The following is a 19323-nucleotide window of genomic DNA, read 5'->3' on the forward strand; positions in this document are numbered from 1 at the left end:
AGGCAAGAGAATCACTTAAGCCCACGAGTTTGAGGTTGCTGTGGGCTGTGACACCACGGCACTCTACCAAGGGTGACATATGAGACTCTGTCTCAAAAACAAACAAACGTACACAAATATGGTCACACTATACACGTTGTAAGCCATCTTGCTTTTTCCCATCTTTCAGCAAAAGCTCTTAGAGGGGCCACCAGAGGGGATTTGGGGCTACTACGAGGAGAAGTTAACATTCAGTGGTCGAGTGGCCCTCTTTGTATGTATGTCATGGTAAGTTAGCCAAAAAATAAATTCCTAGTCATCAAGCTGCCTTGCAAAAGATAAGAAGACAAACTAATAGCCAACAAACACATGAAAAAATATTCATCATCCCTAATCATCAGAGAAATGCAAATCAAAACCACCTAACCCCAGTGACAGTAGCCCATATCACAAAGCCCCGTAGCCGCAGGTGCTGGTGTGGGTTCAGAGAGAAGGGAACACTTACACACTGTTGGTGAGATTGCAAACTCATACAGCCTTTTTTTGGAAAAAGTATGGAGAATCCTCAAAGAGCTAAAAGTAGACCTATTTGATCCCACAATCCCACTACAAAGTATCTACCCAGAAGAACAAAATCGTTTTACCATAAGGACATTTGCACTCGAATGTTTATAGCAGCTCAATTCATAGTTGCAAACATGGGAAACAACCCAAGTGCCCATCAACCCATGGATGGATTCACAAACTGTGGTATACGGATGTCATGGAATACCGTTCAGCCAGAGAAAGAGATGGAGGCTTTACATCTTTGTATTTACCTGGACAGAGTTGAAGAACTACTTAGTAAAGTATCTCAAGAATAGAAAAGCAGCATCTCATGTACTCAATACTAATTCGAAACTAGTAGATGAACAACTTCAGGCCCATGTGAGACAAAAATACAATTAAGTTCAAAAAAGGAGGAGGGGCAAAGGGATTCAGTAAATTCCCACTTAATGGATGAAGGACTCAACTATAACTGGGACTTTACCTCACAAATGCAGACAATGTAACCTAAGTGTATACACCCTAATGTTAACCCTAAGTTAAAAAAAAAAGAAGTGCTTTGATAGGTATGATCCAATAGCCTTACTTCTACCAGCAGTGTATGAGAATGCTTGTTTTTCTTCATCCTCACTGGCACGGGGCTTGTTCAGACTTTTCTTTTTTTTTTCCAGACTAATAGGTAAAAGGAACTCTCGTGTTCTGTTTTGATTTATTGTGTGTTGGGAAGAACAAATTCATTTTAAAATAAATACTCATACGTTTGCTTTTGATTTTAAGAATCAGGGGTCCTTTTGCTTATTGTTTTTTTTCTTTTTTTTTTTTTCATTTAAGTACTGTGTGCTCCCCATTTCTTATGGTCTTGGTGTTTTCTCTAGAAAGTCATCTTCCTAATGTGCGTCATAAGTAAAATAACATTTTGGGAGAAGATCGAATTTTCTTTCCTCTTTTTTTTTTTCTTTTAAACTTTGGTTGCCTTGGGTTGAACTAGTGTTTCAGTCGATTTTTCCATCTCTGTGCTTTGGCAAGATCATCTGCAATGGTTTTAATCATTTGATCAGTAGTTTCCTTCAAAATGGTTGCTGTCTTTAGGGCATGGTCCAAAGCCGAGTGTAAACCCTACAGAGGAAAGGTCCACACGTTTTGTTTTAATTACATACACTTACCATTGTCTCTGCTCATGGGATTCTCCCATTATTAAACATTACAAGGTGGGGTTTGTGGAGTCAACTTTTCCACACAGTCTATTTCTGCTTTTGAGGGATGGTTTCCTAGGAAACGAGCCTGAGATGGAATATATTTGTTAGTGAAAGGGACAGACACAAGGCCAAGGTGTGACTGGTGAGCATGAACCAGAGCGTGAGGTCAGTGGTGCACTGGGCTGTTTCCCTGCTGCAGAGAAAGAAAGCAAAAGCTCTTAGAGGGGCTGCCAAAGGGGATTTGGGGCCATAACCACTGAGACGGCACCGGGCACAGCGCATGAGGTAGAAACGTTAGAAAGTGGCCTGGAACTAAAGAGACTGACTTGAAAATAGGAAACTACTAGTAGCCTTGAGCACTGGGCCCTAGGGCCTTCCAGCCCCAGCCAGGGGAATCCTGTAGCAGAGGCACCACCCGCAGAACACTTTCTTCAGGAAGTTTCCCTCGGAAGCAATTTAGGAATAATGCAAACCATGTGGCTGTCAAGGCTGTGGGTTTTTAGGGCAGTGCTGAGCAGATGACTGTTTCTAGCAGAGCTTTTTCTGAAACCCCATACTACGGTAACTTAAAAGCCATCAGCTCTTCGGTCCCTAAGAATGAACTTACAAGCCCAAAGGATTCCAGAGCGTTTTTTCCAAGCCCTCACCTGAGATTTTGTTTCTTCGATGCTATCAAAGTCACATGAGGATTTGCTTCCAGAGATCCTGCAGGAGAGGAAATGGGTTGAGGGTGTTGCAGAGTCAGGGCTGTGAGTCACCAAAGGCTGAAGATTTTTTCTGAAAGGCAAAAACACATTGATACTTGTGTAAAGCAGCACCTTCAAGCACACTCCCCTGTTTGGGTCAGCTCTGTGGTTTGCTGATGGCTCTCTGTGTGGTTTGGGGGGGAGGGGTCAGGTACCCCCTGCCTTTCACAGCCGTCATAGTTGCAAGTGGCTGATCACAGCTGAGCTTGCTAAGACTGTGAGAGTCTTTCCTCCTGGAATTTGTCTCCTTTTCCTTGGGCACAGAAAGAGGCAAGACTCCAAAGAGATTTTTTTATTCAGTTTTCATTCTGTTAGGGTCATCCTTTCTACCTTACATATTTCTAAAACAAATACACTAAATTCCCAATTGCAGGCACCTTGGGAGTTGAGTTCATCCCAGCACCAGTGAGCCTTGGCCCCAAGGAAGCAGAAGCAGTGGAAAAACAAAGCAGTGCCTCTTTAAGGCAGCAGGCTGCCCTTGACTGCTAGACTATAATTAGTCAAGGGCCCTTCCTGGACTGATACACTGTAATTACAGTTCTGTGTGAGGGATGCCTGAGTCCCCACTGAGTGAAGGTGCAGAGCTGCTGTGTTGCACAGACTGTGCACTGCATGACTCTGGGGAGGAGGAGCATTAGCCATACAGTCTGAAGGGCGCTGCCTGGAGTTACCCTCTTCACCATGAGCAGTGGCCCTAAGGGATGGCACAAGAACCTGCCCATCCACAGGTCTGTCCTGGAACTACCCTCACCTCTTTCCCCAGCTAGTTTCCTCTGTTAAGCATTACTTCTTTGGTATATACAACACTTGTGAGCTATACCATCTCCAGAAAGTCTCACTTCAAACGCTTGTGACCTCAGAGCTCTCGCCGCCTCCCCACCCCCACCACAGATCAGTTTGACAGATTGGGTTTATCCTCCAGCTGAGAAGTGATCCAGCACCTCAAGCCCCTACTGATGACCTCTGGGCAGGGGATGGCAGTGTGGTGCAGCGGGGAAGGCACAGACATCAGTGTCTTCTGTCCCCACGTCCAACCAGCCTTTGCCATCAACTATATTAGTAATAGCCATCACTTGCCAAGTACTGCTGATGAGCCAGCTAGCATTCTAAGTCCTACATATGTATGCACTCAACCCTCAGTGAGTTTGGCACTATTATTCCCACTGTACAGTGGGGGAAACAGGCACAGAGAGGCTAAATAACCTGCCCAAAAGATGAAAACCCACAATGTCTCCAAAGGCCTCACTCCTAAGCACCACACAGGGGCAGGTCGTAGGATCACACTGAGCAGTCTGACCGTCAGCCTGAACTGCCAGCCACTCTGCTAGGCTGTTGGTTCTGCCTCCTGAATACCCAGGCTCTTCTTGCCCCATCTCCACCACCCTTGGCCAAGCCTCCTCATCTCATCTGGGTTATTGCACTATCCTACTTAGTTTTCTTGTTTTTTTTTGAGACAGAGCCTCACCCTGTCACCTGGGTAGAGTGCCGTGGTGTCATCACAGCTCACAGCAACCTCAAACCCTTGGGCTCAAGTGATCCTCTTACCTCAGCCTCCTGACTAGCTAGGATTACAGGCACCTGCCACAACACTTGGCTAGTTTTTCGATTTTTAGTAGATTCAGGGTCTCGCTCTTGCTCAGGCTGGTCTCGAACTCCTGAGCTCAGGTGATCCACCTGCCTCAGCCTCCCAGAGTGCTAGGATAACAGGTGTGAGCCACTGTGCCTGGCCTTACTTGGCCTTTGTGCTGCATCCAACCTGGACTCTTCTATTTCATCCCTCTCCCTCAGTAGCTACAGTGATCTTTTAAAACACTAAAGAACTTCACTGGGGTCCCGTTGTTCCCAGAGTCTGAAATCCTTCCTTGAGCTGACAAGCCAAGCAGTGCCAGCTCGGCCCTCCCCACCCATCCGGCCTCCCTCTGTAGCCTCATCTAGCTCCACTGCCATTCCCATGTTTGGCTCCAGCCACACTGTTCCTGAACATGCTACGGGCCTTCCCACAGCAGGAAGCTTTCTTAGACTGGAATATTCTTCCTATGCCCATATCCCCTCGCTGGGTCATTCATACCTACCCTTTGGAGCTTGGCTTCCCTGAACCCTAGATTAGCTGACTAGCACTCTGTACAATGTTTTCTTGGCACTTATAAAGACTGGCGCCTCTACTAGAAACGTAAGCTCCATGAAAGCAGGGACAGTGAATGACTGTGTCATTGGGTCTGCGGCACCTAGCACAATGACCTGCTTTTGATGCTCAAACACTTGTTGAACGAACAAAGGAATGATCTAAGTATTACTTAGGCTTAGGTTTGAGTCCTGACTCCACTACTTATGGTGATCTTGGGTAGGCAATTAGTAAGTTCATTATATGCACCCAACCAATGATAGATGTTTTTATTTTTATTAGTAATAATATTAATATAATAATACTTACTTTCCTGGTGTGGGCTCATGTTCACCTTGAGATTTTGAATTCATTCTTTGGGAATAGATCCATTTTGATTTTGAATGAGCTGGAAAATGTTAGCTATGATTAAATTCAGAGTATCAAAAAATGATCCCAGATGGTGCCTATGTGAGCATCATTTCCTGAACTTGTCTGCATGAAATATTTCATGCAATTTGAATAAATAAGAAAACTAAGTAACATAGAAAACAAAGAACTTTCTGTCAAATATTCTGAATTAAGGAAAAGAAATTCAACTTTTAAAAGGGGTTTTACTAGCAGATAAGAGAGCAGGGGTTTAGCTTCCCAGCACGCTGCTGTGTGCCTGGGCTAACTTCCATCATGTCTAACTTCTCCGGGCTCAACTGGAAACCTGACAAATGGAGGCCTGATAGCTCCCAGAGGTCAAACCAAATGTACTCCTGAAATCCTTTCCACCTTTAAGAGTAAGTCAGAAACAAACAATTGTGTTACTAAGACAATTCCAGAATATAGACTAAACAGAAAATAAGAAATTGTGGGAAAGTCACCATGGAAAACAAAAAGGCAGCCAGTGGTGGCGCCCGTAGCTCAGTGGGTAGAGTGACGGCCACATACACCAGGGCTGGCGGGTGTGAAGCCGGCCCTGGCCAGCTAAAACAACAACGACAACTGCAACAACAACGACAAAAAAGTTAAAAAAAAGGCATCCAGGGAAAAGAGAGACACATTGGTGGCCAAAAATCTGCAAAAATCTGCCCTGCCTGGTGCTAAGACTCCCTTCCCTTCACGTTCCCTCTCCCTTCCCTCCCTTCTCCTTCCTTCCCCTCTTTCTTCCTCCAGGTCTCCTGACTCATTCACTGATGTCAAGGTCTCACTCACCCTCCAGAGAGTCCCACTGGACTAGGGAAAGTGGGAGCCATTGTCCTGTGGACATAGAAGGCAGGGCAGAGGCCAGAAAGTCCACTGATTTAGTCACGCTGACCACCCAGACTTGGTCATGATGAGCAGAGGCACTAAGCAGCTCAGGTTTAATTCTCTGGTAGTCTCCGAGTATAATTTTGAGTTTTATTGTAAACACAGAAACTCAGAGTCAGAATGGACCACAGGGTTATCTGGCCAACATCTAGTCCCATGTACAGGTCGATAGCATTGACACAAGTGCATCGTCTCACAGACAGGGTTCCCAGTCTCCTGCAATAGCCCACACCATTTTCCTCAGCTCCAGCTGCTGGAAAGGTCTTCCTTTAACACTGAGAGAAAGCTGCCTTCTTAAAATTCGCTACCCTCTTAGCCACTACAGTAGAACCTCCACAGTTGGCCAGCTCCCTACGTAAGTTGACCTAATGTACGTATCAGTACAGTTGGCCTAGTTTGTCACAGTCCCTTGGGGGGTCAACTCACAGAGGATCTAGTGCATATGTTTCCTAATGGAGTTCAAAATCACATTTAGATGACTCAGTTGCACTTCTAATTCACATATTAGAATGACAGGTCTCACAGCTATAGACCAAAAGACCGAAGAGAGAGTAAAGAAATCAGCCCCGTGGTGGTGCCTGTGGCTCAAAGGAGTAGGGCGCTGGCCCCATAGGCCGGAGGTGGCGGGTTCAGACCCAGCCCCGGCCAAAAACTGCAAAAAAAAAAAAGAAACCTGCCCCGTGGCTTCTGCAGTCTTTGTGACTGTCACTTTGGGAAGATGTAATTGTTAGGAGGATTTGGCAGCTGGGGGCTGGAAGAGGAGGCACAGCTGAAGTCTTTAGTCTTGGGATTGGCGATTGTGAGGGGGAGCAAACGCTCTGGCGCCCTGACCCAGAGAGGGGGAGGAAGAGCTCTGCGGTGTCAAGCCAAGGATGTGGCAGTGTCAGCCCCTTGTAACTATCGTTCTGTGATAAGAAGTCTTTTCTTTCCTCTTTTCTGTTCCCTTAGTATACCATGATCTAGCTTTTAGCACTTACAAATTTTGCCTGGAACTTTCTTTATTTGGGTGTGAGTTCCTATCACTCAAATTATAAACTCTCTGGTGTGAACAGCCTTGTCATTCATCTTTATAAATAAACATTTGTGAGATTTTCATTTTTTTCCAAAGACAGCAAAATTGTGCTTTGGAAATTAGCAACATGATGTCTAAGGAGTGAAAAACAGTCTATTTCTCTACATGCTGACTTTAGCGGGGATATATTTATAAAGCGTTAGCCTCTCCTGAATAGTGTCAATGATAGTGGTGATTATCCAGTCAGTCATTTCTTCAGGAAACAGAAGTGGGTACCAGCTTGCACTGGGATGGCACTTAATAACTTTCAAAGTCCTTGCTCACTGGGACTTCATATTTCCCAGCCCCCGCTCAGCCTCTTGCTTCCAGGTTGTATTTGGAAATGTCAGGCGAGTCCAGGGCTGTATTTGGAAATGTCAGGTGAGTGCAGGAGACCTGGGCAGCAGATTGGAGAGGCCAGGGCTCCCCCGCCAGAAGCAGTGGCCACTGTCAGGGGGCTCCCACGCCTGGAATGCTAGGTTGCTGACAGATGGGATCCTGTAGGAGATACACTTACAGAGTGAAGAAGTTTTACTTTCACGTAAAGAGCGGGGCTGGACAAAGGCACCATTCTCGTTGTGATTAAAGTAATTCTGTCCTGGAGTGTTGTATCTATAACAAAATTCTAAAAAGAAAAGATGAAAAATATAATTTTCACTGTGCCTGGGAAGAGTGGCGGTCCCCACCCACTTTTCTGAACCTTACCTGCCACCCTCAGCAGGTCTCACCTTTAAGCGGATCTTTACTACAGATTCTGGAGTTGGGAATCTCAACACGGCAATCCTCACATTTGCTACTCTGCCATCCAATGCCAGGAGCAGAACAGGAGCTGTGTCCTATATTGGAACCTGAAAAAGCCCCAATAACACAAAGGAGGTGTAAGTCTCGATTATAGTCACAAAAAGTGATGTGCAGAGTAGTGCTCAGGTGACACTCAGGCAGCCTACTGGAGAGGCCCGCATGGCAGGGAACTGAGACCCCCCCACCAACGGTCATGCGAGTGAAACATCTTAGAAGCAGACCCTCCAGTCCAGCTTTCAGATGGCTGTACCTCACGAGAGATGCTGAGCCTGACCCATCCATCCAGCTAAGGTACTCCCAAATCCCTAACCCACAGAAACTGTGAGATGGTAAATGCTGGTTGTTTTGTGCCAGTAAGTTCTGGGTACCTGTGACACAGCCATAGCTAGCTCTTTGATCCCGAGAAGTCACTAATGTCCCTGAGCCTCCATTTCCTCATCTATAAAATCTATTAATTCCTACCTTATAGAGAAGTTATGATTGTTAAATGATTACACATTGTCAACAGTCTTCCAACTTTTTATTTCCGAACCCTTTTTGACACTTAAAATTGAGGATCCTAAAGAGCTTTTGTTTATGTGGTTTTATCTACCATGTTTTTTTTTTTTTTTTTTTTTTTTTTTTTTGAGTTTTTTTTGTAGAGACAGAGTTTCACTTTATTGCCCTCGGTAGAGTGCCGTGGCGTCACACAGCTCACAGCAACCTCCAACTCCTGGGCTTAGGTGATTCTCCTGCCTCAGCCTCCCGAGTAGCTGGGACTACAGGCACCCGCCATTTTATCTACCATGTTTCACAATATATACTGTCTAAGGTGGAAATCTCTCCCTGCATTACAGAAGAGCTGGCATAGAACATTCAGTCATCTATAGATGGATTAGTGGAGAGGGACTGATACGTAAATTGCAAGTCATTTTTTTTTTTTTTTTTAGAGACAGAGTCTCACTATATCGCCCTGGGTAGAGTGCTATGACATTACAGCTCACAGCAACCTCCAACTCCTGGGCTTAAGCGATTCTCTTGCCTCAGCCTCATGAGCAGCTGTGATCACAGGTGCCTGCCACAACACCTGCCTATTTTTTTGTTGTTGCAGTTTGCCTGGGGCCGAGTTTGAACCTACCACCCTCGATATATGGGGCTGGCGTCCTACCCACTGAACCACAGGTGCCACCCCAATTCCAGTCATTTTTGCTTGTGGGGAATCACTCATATTTTTCCAAGACTAAAAAGGCATCTCAGAGGCTTTTTTAGAATTTTAAACTGAGACATTTAAAAACATTTGTATTTATTATGTCATTTAACAATAATCAATTTCATGTTAATAAAATAACATTTTTAATGAAAAATAACTGTACTTTCCAAAATAAAAGAAGACTATTAGGAGGGTGGCATTGTTTTATGTTTTGGTAAATATCTTGAATATCTGGGTTGGTTACTTGAGGCAGCTGATTCCCTGGCAGCATCCCCACAGATCAGTTGCAGTGTTATCCTTACACAGATACATGGCTGGGAAAGCCTTCTGAAAGGGCTTCAGGGAACCCCAGGGGCCCTCTGACCACACTTTGAAAACCCTTACTCTAAATTACAGCATCTGATGTAGTAAGTGTGAAAGTGAAACCTATTATTATTATTAGGAAATGTATCAGCTACAGAGAGGCGAGCACAGAACTAAATGCTGAGCTGGAACAGGACAAGGGCAGCAGGAGGGTGAATGTGAGCTCTGGCCCCAGTCCCCCCGTGCCTGAGCTGGGTAGATCAGTCTCAACTGAGATTGTCAAGCCCAGGAGCTGCCCGAGCAGGCAGCCCCCGCCCCCAGCCATACTGTTTCCTCACCCAGGACAGTTTCTCTGCTTAAACTATCTTTGGAGAAACTGCTTAAAACTATCTTTGGCAATCTTACAGCTAAAAAGAAATCATTGATTCCATACACCGATACTCTCTAGGGCTCCTCGGGCTCTCACTTTCTCTGCCTCTATGAAATGCGTCTGGCCAAGTCGGCAGCAACTTTCAGGGGGCCTTATCGAGTACAGCTCCGGGTCAGGTGGAAAGGACAGGGACAGACAGGCTGTAGGACCCTTGTGACTAAGTCCATGGAGTCCTGCGGTCTCAGCTAGACACGGGTGTTGGCATTTGACCCTACTTGACGCATCTTATTGAGATCTATTCAATTATTAATTCTTTATATCTTGCCCCCAAAATACACCCTAGGCTAGGGCAATGCTCTTGGAGTGGCAGATGGCAAGCTGGTGCCTACCCTGAGCAGACCCTGAAGATGGAGCTCCCACAGCCCCAGGTCCCTCAACTTACTGAGAGTTGGATCTGAGCACACTGCCTTTTCTGGAATGACAGCTGAAAACCCGCCAAGGTCCATCCTTCCATGGCCTTTTTTATCCATCCTTTGCTTCCTAAAAAAAAGTGCATTAAGATCCCATAAACTGGTGCTGGCTTGGTGCCTGTAGCACAGTGGAGGCTGGAGGGTTCGAACACGGCCCAGGCCAGCTAACCAACATGACAACTGCACCAAAAAAGTAGCCAGGCGTTGTGGCAGGTGCCTGTAGTCCCAGCTACTTGGGAGGCTGAGGCAAAAGAATCGCTTAAGCCCAAGAGTTTGAGGTTGTTGTGAGCTGTGACGCCACGGCACTCTACTCAGGGCAACAGCTTAAGACTCTGTCTCACAAAAAAAAAAAGAGTATCAATAAAACTGAAATATTAAATTTCTTATGTCAGAGCCTGGAATGATGTAAGAGAGGCCTGCTCTCCTCAGCACAGAGGTCTCTGAGTTTGGCCAGATAAGAATATGTACAGGAAATGAAAAATAAATGCTTTGTTCTTCAGAAGATATCTAATTATCACACACATATACAAAACAGAAATGTGAAGTATGGATTTATAAAATCTGGAGTTTTCCTCATATTTATGTCTTGAAATCAGTTCTTCTCAAGGGAAGAAGCTGTTCTATACAGTACTAAGTCACGTCGCTTTGACTCTATAAATTCAAGCTGAGTGTATCCAAAATGTACAGCAAGGTGGCTTTTGTCCCGTGTCTGTCCAGTTTTGTCTGATTAAATGTTAGGGTGTATCCATATAATGGAATACGATGCCTGTGGGGCTGAAGGCGACAAAAGCACGTGCAGGTCAAGTTAGCTGCCTACGGCCACGAGGGGGCATCAGTGAGCAGCATCGGAGATGGACATTTTACCAGGAGGCTTCCATGACCTGCCTGTAGGTTGGGTCTCCCTCCACAGAAATCCTAATTAATAACAGTTCTTAACATAGCTCTTGCTCAGCCCCTGAGATACAGTAACAGCCCCTTGAGAAAGCTGATCATTCTTGGTGTCAAAGTCCCTGTGCCCAAAATACCCTTGCAGCAGTAGGCTTGGGTATGACACAACCTATGAAGGCAAATGCGGGCTCTGCGCTGGTCCAGATGTGCCTAGGCCTGCTGTGGGGGATTCCTGGGGTGGGAACTGAGAAGCCAGGCCCCTTCCCTCTGCCTAGAAAAACATGTGCTCCCTCTGAGTCACATATTTTCTCACACCTCATTTTCTGTCTCCACCCTCCTCCTCTGGAGCATTTGAACATCTGCTCTCCAAAGTGGGAAAACTGGGCTCTCAGTCAAGTGATTGCCGTCCAACACAGGACTTTTTCTGCTTTTAAACTGCTTTCTGAGCTACAATCTTCAGGCCAAGCGTAATTCTACTGGAGAAGACAGTTTTTCAATAAGACAAAGTAGCTAAAGGGCATTCTTAAATCCAGAGTTTTGCATCTGAAATAACATAAAGGGATAAGCATTTGACATATGTGTAATTTCTCCAGAAATGTGTAATAATTTTACAAATAATTATACAAATGTATAATTTTACAAATATCACGAAACAGTTATGTACATCAGCAAGCTTCATAAAGAACACATTCCATCACACAGATTTAATCTTGTTTTTTTTTGAGACAGAGTCTCACTTTGTCTCTCTCTGTAGAGTACTGTAGTGTCACAGCTCACAGCAACCTCAGACTCCAGGGCTCAAGTGATTCTCTTGCCTCAGCCTCCTGAGTAGCTGAGATTACGGGCACCCACCACAATGCCCGGCTATTTTTTAGAGACGGGGTCTCACTCCTGCTCAGGCTGGTCTCAAGCTCTGTGAGTGCAGGCGATCCGCCCGCCTCGGCCTCCCAGAGTGCTGGGATTACAGGCGTGAGCCATCTCACCTGGCCAAGATTTAATCTTCTAACAGAGGGAAAAGTATATAGCCCTCCCTTAAATTAATAATTCCTCGAGGATTAATTCTGACTCGTGAGTCATATACATCTTCTCATCACTCCCAGCAGCGGAGTCACTGCTAGATCTGATTGTACATGTGGTTGGGCTTTTCCTTCGACCTTGTCCATCAGAAAAAGTGCATTCAGTTTAGAATCTTGGTCCCTGTCTTCGTTCTTATATACATCTGTAGGGTTTAGAGTAGGAGTTTGGAAGAGAAGCATTTGGTATCTTGATGCTAATCAGAATGTTTTACAATTGTCAAAATATTTTTATTATACTTTATAAACCTTTAAGAACCCAAAATTAGACTGTAATTCAATAAATAAAAATGGTAGGCCTGGGATGACTCACTGGGTAAGCTTCATTAGTGTCCCTCGTATTAGTACTTTAAGGACAGCTCAAAGCTGATGGCTGACATGGTGGTTTAGAGTAATGATCCACATCAAACGACACAAAGTCATTTTTAGCACAAACTCCACCCCGTTTCTTTTTTTAGAGGCAGAAACTCAATAGCATGCTTAAGCGCCCACCTGGTGTGGAATGCTAACAGGAAGCTTTAGCCCTTGTCATCTGCTTCTATTAGAAGCATTATGTGCGTTTATTGGTGGTTGCTCAACAGCACCTCCCTCCTTGACTCTTGACCTTCCAAAGGTAAATCAGCCAAGCTTGGCCCTAGTCCACAGTGAGCTTGGCACTTCAAATAAATTATCTGGATCCACACAGGCTAACACTTGATGCAATGAGTTTTCTGAAAACATCGAGGATTTCTCTTTCGGATTTTATACGATTTATGACTTTTTAGCTCTAGAAGATTTCTTGCTTAGGAATGGGAAGAAGTTGGCCCTGAGAAGGAAGAGCAGTGAGGCTTATTCCTGGGACTAGGGGACACAGAGGCAACAGGGGAGACTTGCTCATCAGAAAGAGAGGGGAGTGACAGTGGGAGCTGGTTTACAGTGGTGGATAATAATCCCCCATCTAGGCAATGTTCAAACAAAGCCTACAGGTCCACCCTCCATGTGCTGTGATTGATTCTGAAGCAAAGGGACTTATCAGAACCACCTGGGGAGATTTAAAAGCTGTATTCCTACCCTTGGCAGTATTGATACTGTAGATGGGTGGAGACTTGTGCCTTATTTTAATACTCCCCTGGTGATTTTGCCATTCTCCCCAGGTGAGAACCACTGCTAGAGGATTGCAAGGTGGCAGAGAGGCGGGGCTGGGGGCTGAGCCCCGAGATCTGTGATTCTGTAACTCAGCCAGTGCCTTCAGTTGGTTGCCAACCATGCTTCCGGGAGGCATTATCCCAGGACTGACTCCCACCCACCCTGGGAATGTCACCTCTCCATTCTAGGAGTGGGCAGCAGAAGGCACCGCTCAGACTGGGTGCCATCCCATCGTCTCTGCCAAGTTCCTGGCTTCCCGAGGTGCCAGTGAGGCTCTCCTGTACTACACAGCACACACAGCTGTGGGTGTGACAGAGGATGTGACTCATGCCCCTGGCTGCACGCAGGTGGCCCAGCAAGCAGCGCAGACCCGCCTGAACTCGCCAAGCCTCTCTTACAGGCAGGGAAAGGGAAGCTAGCAGAACAGGAGTAAGAGAAGAGCCACATCTCTCTCAGGAGGGTCTGTGCCCCTAAAGGCCTGGGGCTGAAAACAGTTAGCTTCCACCCTGGCTTACCTCTTTCCTGCTCTAAACAGACTTGAAAATCTGGTGTACAGATGAGAGAATGCTTTTCCCTTTTTCCCCTTTTCTTTAGTTTCACATTAATCCAAGCTTCACCAGAGGATGAACAGATTTAGAAAGATAATTTTTAAATATATTAATCTGATCACTGGTTAGAGTTCTAAAAGCTTTTTCAAAGAAAAATGTGTCCAGCTATGAATTAAAATAGGTCGGGGACTAACTGGAGGCCTAAATGATTGGTTATAGATCCCTTTTTAGCACAAAACAATTCCTCTACTGATCTGAAAGGGCTGAAAACCATCCACTGCGTATTTTTTTTTTTTTTATGGTCTTGCCCTTTATGTTAGCAGAAAAATAAATGTGCTTTTTTCATCATTATAAACAGCGCCACAGAAGCATTATTGTACTCAGAGCTTTCTCCACATTTTGAATTACTTCCTGAGGATGACTGGGCCAAAGGTTGCGAACATGTTTGTGTGATGATATGCATTGCCAATGTGCTTTCCACAACAGCTGCACAGATTACACAGCCACCAACAATGTGGACGACTCAGTTTGACCACACCTTCCTCAGCATCAGGAATTATCCCTCGAAAATGTGTTTGTTAATTTAAGGAAAGATTGGCATCTTGTGTGGATTCGTATTTCCTCTGTGATTAAGGGAGAAAACATTTTTTCATATGCTTATTTATTAATTGTATTTCCTACTTGTGACTTTTTAGTTCATATCCTTTGTCCATTAGTTTTTTGGAGGGCTTCAGCATTTTCTGATTAATGAAACAGCCATTTGTTGCATGTGCGCGATGTGCCAGGTGCTTCTTCTATAGTCTCATTCCATCTCACCATCCTGGCACATTGTCTGCATTTTAATGATGAATAATCTGAGGCTCAGAAAATTTAAGCAACTTGGCAAGGTCATGTAAGGAGTAAGTGGCTCAGCTGGGATTTGCCTGACATGTATGCTTGTGTCTTTAACCACAATTCTCCTTTGTGCATTTGTCAGAGCACTTTATGTAATAAAGATCTCAACAGTAAACATTATTTGCTCTCAATATTCTCCCAGGTGTCTGCCTATTTATTTATTTTTTGAGACAGAGTCTCACTCTGTTGCCCCAGGCTAGAGTGCTATGGCATCACAGCTCACGGCAACCTCTAACTCCTGGACTCAAGCAATCCTCTGGCCTCAGCCTCCCAAACGTAGCTGGGACTCCAAGTGCCCGCCATCATGTCTGCCTTGGCTGGTCTCCAAATCCTGAGCTCAAGCAATCCACCTGCCTCGGCCTCCCAGAGTGCTGGGATTATAGGTGTGAACCACCAGGCCTGGCCTTTGTCTGTTGTTAAAAAAAAAAAAAAAAACAAAAAAAAAACTGAGGGTGGTTTCAGTTTTGCAAATGTGAATTTAAATGTGGATACAGAGAAGGTGGTGCAAATGGCCAAGAAACATGAAAACACACTGCATTTCATAAATAGTCAAACACAGATTAAAACCATGCAATACCAATGATCACTTATCACTTAGCAAAGGTTGGAAAAAATATCGGGCGGGCCCAACTGTCGGCCTCTAAACCAGGGGCCCACCTTTCTAAAGTGTGATTTTTTTTTTTTTTTTTGTAGAGACAGAGTCTCACTTTATTGCCCTTAGTAGAGTCCCATGGCATCACAAGTCACAGCAACCTCTGACTCCTAGGCTTAGGCGATTCTCTTGCCTCAGCCTCTCGAGTAGCTGGGACTACAGGCTCCCACCACAATGCCGGCTATTTTGTTGTTGTTGTTGCAGTTTTGGCTGTGGCCAGCTTTGAACCCGCCACCCTTGGTATATGTGGCCAGCACCCTACCCACTGAGCCACAGGCGCAGCCCTCTAAAGTGTGATTATCAGAATTTTCAGTGTGTACCATTTGACCCATTAACTGCTGTCCTAAAGAAATAATCAACAATGGACAAAAGTTTACATGTAAAATGATGTTACTGATATTATGAAGCAGAGTTCATAATATCAAAGAACTGGAAACTAGGGCGGTGCCTGTGGCTCAAGGGGTAGGGCGCCCGTCCCATATGCTGGAGGTGGCGGGTTCAAACCTAGCCCCGGCCAAAAACCAAAAAAAAAAAAAAAAAAAAAAAAAAGAACTGGAAACTAAATGTCCATCAACACGAGATTGTTTAAATGAGTCAGGGTATGTCCATAGAATGAAATATAGCCCAGTCTTTAAAAATGAAGGCGTAGGCTTATTCTATCTAAGTTATGTGGAGACGAAACAGCGTTAAATGAAAAACCATATCATACAATGATACATATAGTAAGATCCCACTTTCGCAAAAATGTATATGCAGGAAGAAAAAGACTACAAAGATATATCCTAAAATATGAGCAATGTTTTTTCCCTTAGTGATATTTTCTTTTTTTTTCTATTTCCTGACTTCTTTTGCACTAAGTATATATTGGTTTTATAATTTAAAAAATAAAGGGGTTTCTCCCTCCATTTTCCCCTGTGTTTTCTTTTATCCTTATTAAACTTACAGGGTTACCGCTGCCCTTGACATTTAAGGCAGATTTATATTAGCAGAATGGAGGGAGTTGAAAGACTTGGCTTCAATATCTTTTGCTCTTTGCCCTGGGTAGATCTCACCTTTCTAAACTACTTCTCTGCTAAAAGTCTTTCAAACTATAAAGTTCTGAACCAACAAAATTATTGTTTACCATTTATTAAAATGTTGCTATAATTTTAGACCTGGGTTTGTTTTATTTATTTTTTTTTTTTTTGAGATTGTCTCAGCTGTCATTCTGGAGTGCTATAGTGTCACAACTCACAGCAACCTCAAACTCTTGGGCTTAAGAGATTCTCTTGCCTTAGCCTCCCAAGTAGCTGGGACTACAGGCACCTGCCACAATGCCCGGCTATTTTTTGGTTGTAGTTCTCATTGTTGTTTGGCGGGCCTGGGCTGGATTGGAACCAGCCAGCTCCCGTGTATGTGGCCAGCACCCTAACTGCTGAGCTACAGGTGCTGAGCCTGACCTGGGGGGTTTAATCCCAGTATTTCCAATTCATTCATAATGAAATAATTGCCAGACCCTTGCAACTTCAAAGTGCAGTCCCCAGAGCTGAACCAGCACAGCACCATTGGTGTCACCTGGGAGCTTGTTAGAACTGCAAAATTGCAGGCCCAGCCCTGCCCCCTGAATCAGAGTGCATTTTAGCACAGATGATTCCTGGGCACAGAGAAGCAGGAGAAACTCTGGTCTAGGTCCAGGTCCCCCACCCAGGTTCCTCCCCAGTGCTGAAAGAGTGAGAAACTTCGAGCAATAGCAGCAGCTGTCACCAGCACTAACATCCAGGGTGCCAGGCCGGGAAAGAGCCAGGTGATCTCAATTCTGCCAGTGTCAGCGCGCCAGTCAGCGGCTCTGCTTACACAGTTAGCCAGCGAGGGAATGGGCTGAAACAAACCGAGCCTGGCCGGCCGTCCAAGGCAGCTCTCTGATCAGGTTGGTCCTGGGCAGCCGCCACTCTGCTTTGACGAATAGCTAGTTTTTGTTTGTTTCTTTGTTTTAAAGGCAGTTTGGATTTTAGAATCTCTTCTTGAGCTACCTGGGAGTCTCACTTTGGGGGACCATTGGCTTTCTTCAAGCTGTTGAAGAGTCATCGGGAATTTAGCGCTCCTGGTGCGGTGGGAGCGAGCGACCTCAGCGGGGCGCGGCGTGGCCCTCCTTCCTCCCCAGCCCGGCGGCCCTGCCCTGGGGTCACTGCCCGGGCTCAGTCCCCGGCGGGGCCACTCGCTTCTCCGCGGGGCCCGGGCCTTCCCGACGCGCCCTTTGCCTGGGGGCGCTGCGGGGCGAGGACTCAGGTGTGTGGGGCCAGCTCGCGGGGCTCCCCCATGGTCCCTGTCGCCTCACTCCCAGGCAAGTCCTGGCCCGGGGGGGGGGGGGGGGGCGGGCAGCCAGGCTGCAACTTCGAAATCTGGGGGGAGCCGCACAGAAGGGCTTTCCCTTATGGCTGTGGTCCCACCCAGGCCCCTCGAAATCAGGTCAGCATCCCCGAGGGCACCTCAACATTCCCTGAAAGCCAGTTCGGGTCCAGGACCAGCCGTGTAACAAGCTGGGAGTTTGGGGGACTGTGGTGAACCGTGGCGACCGGTCGTTCCAGCTGCAGTGGCTCAGGGCTTACCACACTGAGCATTCTGTTTGTAACAGGAATTCAGTCCAAGTTCAGGATACAAAGAGGAGTGCAAAGGCACAAAGACGCGAGGTGCAGAGCTGTGGGAACGCCGACCGGAGCAGAGCAGCTGCCCCAGGCGGGGGATGGGGGATCGGTGCATAAACCACCTGACTCTGAGGCCTTGAATGAGGGAGATTGCCAGGCAGGTGTTTTGAGGGGCAAACACACCTCTTTGGAAGGGCTAACATTTGTATAATCATCTTGTCCTTAGCATTTACAAAAACCTTGTTCAAGTTTTGAGCATCAGTCCCAAATGTGTCTTCAAATACTGTCTACAACTAAAGAGTCAATTTAAGGCAGTTATGTAGATCATTCAGTTCTCAGAATTTTAATTTCTGAGAATTCTGAGCATTCAGAATCTGAAATGTTCTGATCATTGAGGCTACAACAGCAAAAACTGTTAAAAGATGGTGACTGATTTGAATTCCTAATCTGGCACCCGCAGACAATCCAAAATAATTTAACTTGAGGAAAATGCAGAGGCGACTCATGGGAAATATTTAACTGAGTGTGCTATTTGTCATTTGGAAGAGGGAGTACTAAACTATGGAGAATTATTTCTTTCAGGCATGATTCACAAAAATTTTGCTGTTCACCCAGAAAAAATAGTGGCTTCTCAGTTTAAACATCATTGTTGCATCCTAAACTAATACAATGTTAAAAAAAAATTAATAAAAGCTGAGTGCAGTTAACTGATGGCTGTAATCTTAGCACTTCGAGAGGCTGAGACAGGAGGATTGCTTGAGCCCAGGAGTTCAAGACCAGCCCGGGTACCATAATGAGACTTCTACTCTATAAAACATGTTTAAAAAATAGCCAGGCGGCTCAGCACCTGTGACTCAAGTAGCTAGGGCGCAAGCCACATACACCTGAGCTGGCCAGTTCGAATCCAACCCAGGCCCACCAAACAACTACAACCAAAAAATAACCCAGTGTTGTGGCGGGTGCCTGTAATCCCAGATACTTGGGAGGTGGAGGCAGGAGAATCTCTTGAGCCCAGGAGTTGGAGGTTGCTGTGAGCTGTTATGCCATGGCACTCTACCCAGGGTGACAGCTTGAGGCTCTGTCTCAAAAAAAAAACACTAGCCAGGCATGGTGGTGTTTGCCTGTAGTCCTAGCTACACAGGAGGCCTAGGCAGGAGGATCCTTTGAACCCAGGAGTTTGAGGCTACGGTTAGCTAAGATAATGCCACTGCCTCCAGTCTGAGTGACAGAGTAAGACCCTATCTCAAATAAATAAAAAATACTAATACTTGAAAAAGCTTGTTCCATTCTAAATAATATGATTCATAGAACTCTGGAAAGTTTTCATAAGCTATTAAAAGAGAATTTGTTGAATCCATGAATTAGGAGTCTACACATGCATAAGCATCATTTTTTCCTGGCACAAAATTAGGCTGTAGATTTCTGTGTTACTTCATTTGAGAGTGAAGAGGGTGTGGATGCCAAGTCATCC

At 45.5% G+C, this 19323-nt stretch overlaps 2 protein-coding genes across 3 annotated transcripts in view; one reads left to right on the forward strand and one right to left on the reverse strand.

Annotated features, from left to right (window-relative positions):
- Positions 1-1509: 1509 nt before the first annotated feature.
- Positions 1510-19323, reverse strand: part of AKNAD1 (AKNA domain containing 1) — a 37068-nt gene continuing 19254 nt past the window's right edge. Inside the window, exons 6-11 of the mRNA XM_053592033.1 lie at positions 10024-10121; positions 7647-7766; positions 7436-7543; positions 4899-4977; positions 2369-2498; positions 1510-1641 (exon numbers count right to left, since the gene is read on the reverse strand). Of these exons, the coding sequence (XP_053448008.1) occupies positions 1510-1641; positions 2369-2498; positions 4899-4977; positions 7436-7543; positions 7647-7766; positions 10024-10121 (667 nt within the window). The remainder of the gene's footprint in view (positions 1642-2368; positions 2499-4898; positions 4978-7435; positions 7544-7646; positions 7767-10023; positions 10122-19323) is intronic.
- Positions 17051-19323, forward strand: part of GPSM2 (G protein signaling modulator 2) — a 102337-nt gene continuing 100064 nt past the window's right edge. Inside the window, exon 1 of one of the 2 annotated variants that reach the window (XM_053592032.1) lies at positions 17051-17137. The gene's annotated coding sequence lies outside the window, so the exon portion shown is untranslated. The remainder of the gene's footprint in view (positions 17138-19323) is intronic. The other variant, XM_053592028.1, reaches the window with a different exon arrangement.

Source organism: Nycticebus coucang, chromosome 5 (genome assembly GCF_027406575.1).
Source record: "Nycticebus coucang isolate mNycCou1 chromosome 5, mNycCou1.pri, whole genome shotgun sequence".
NCBI lineage: Eukaryota > Metazoa > Chordata > Mammalia > Primates > Lorisidae > Nycticebus > Nycticebus coucang.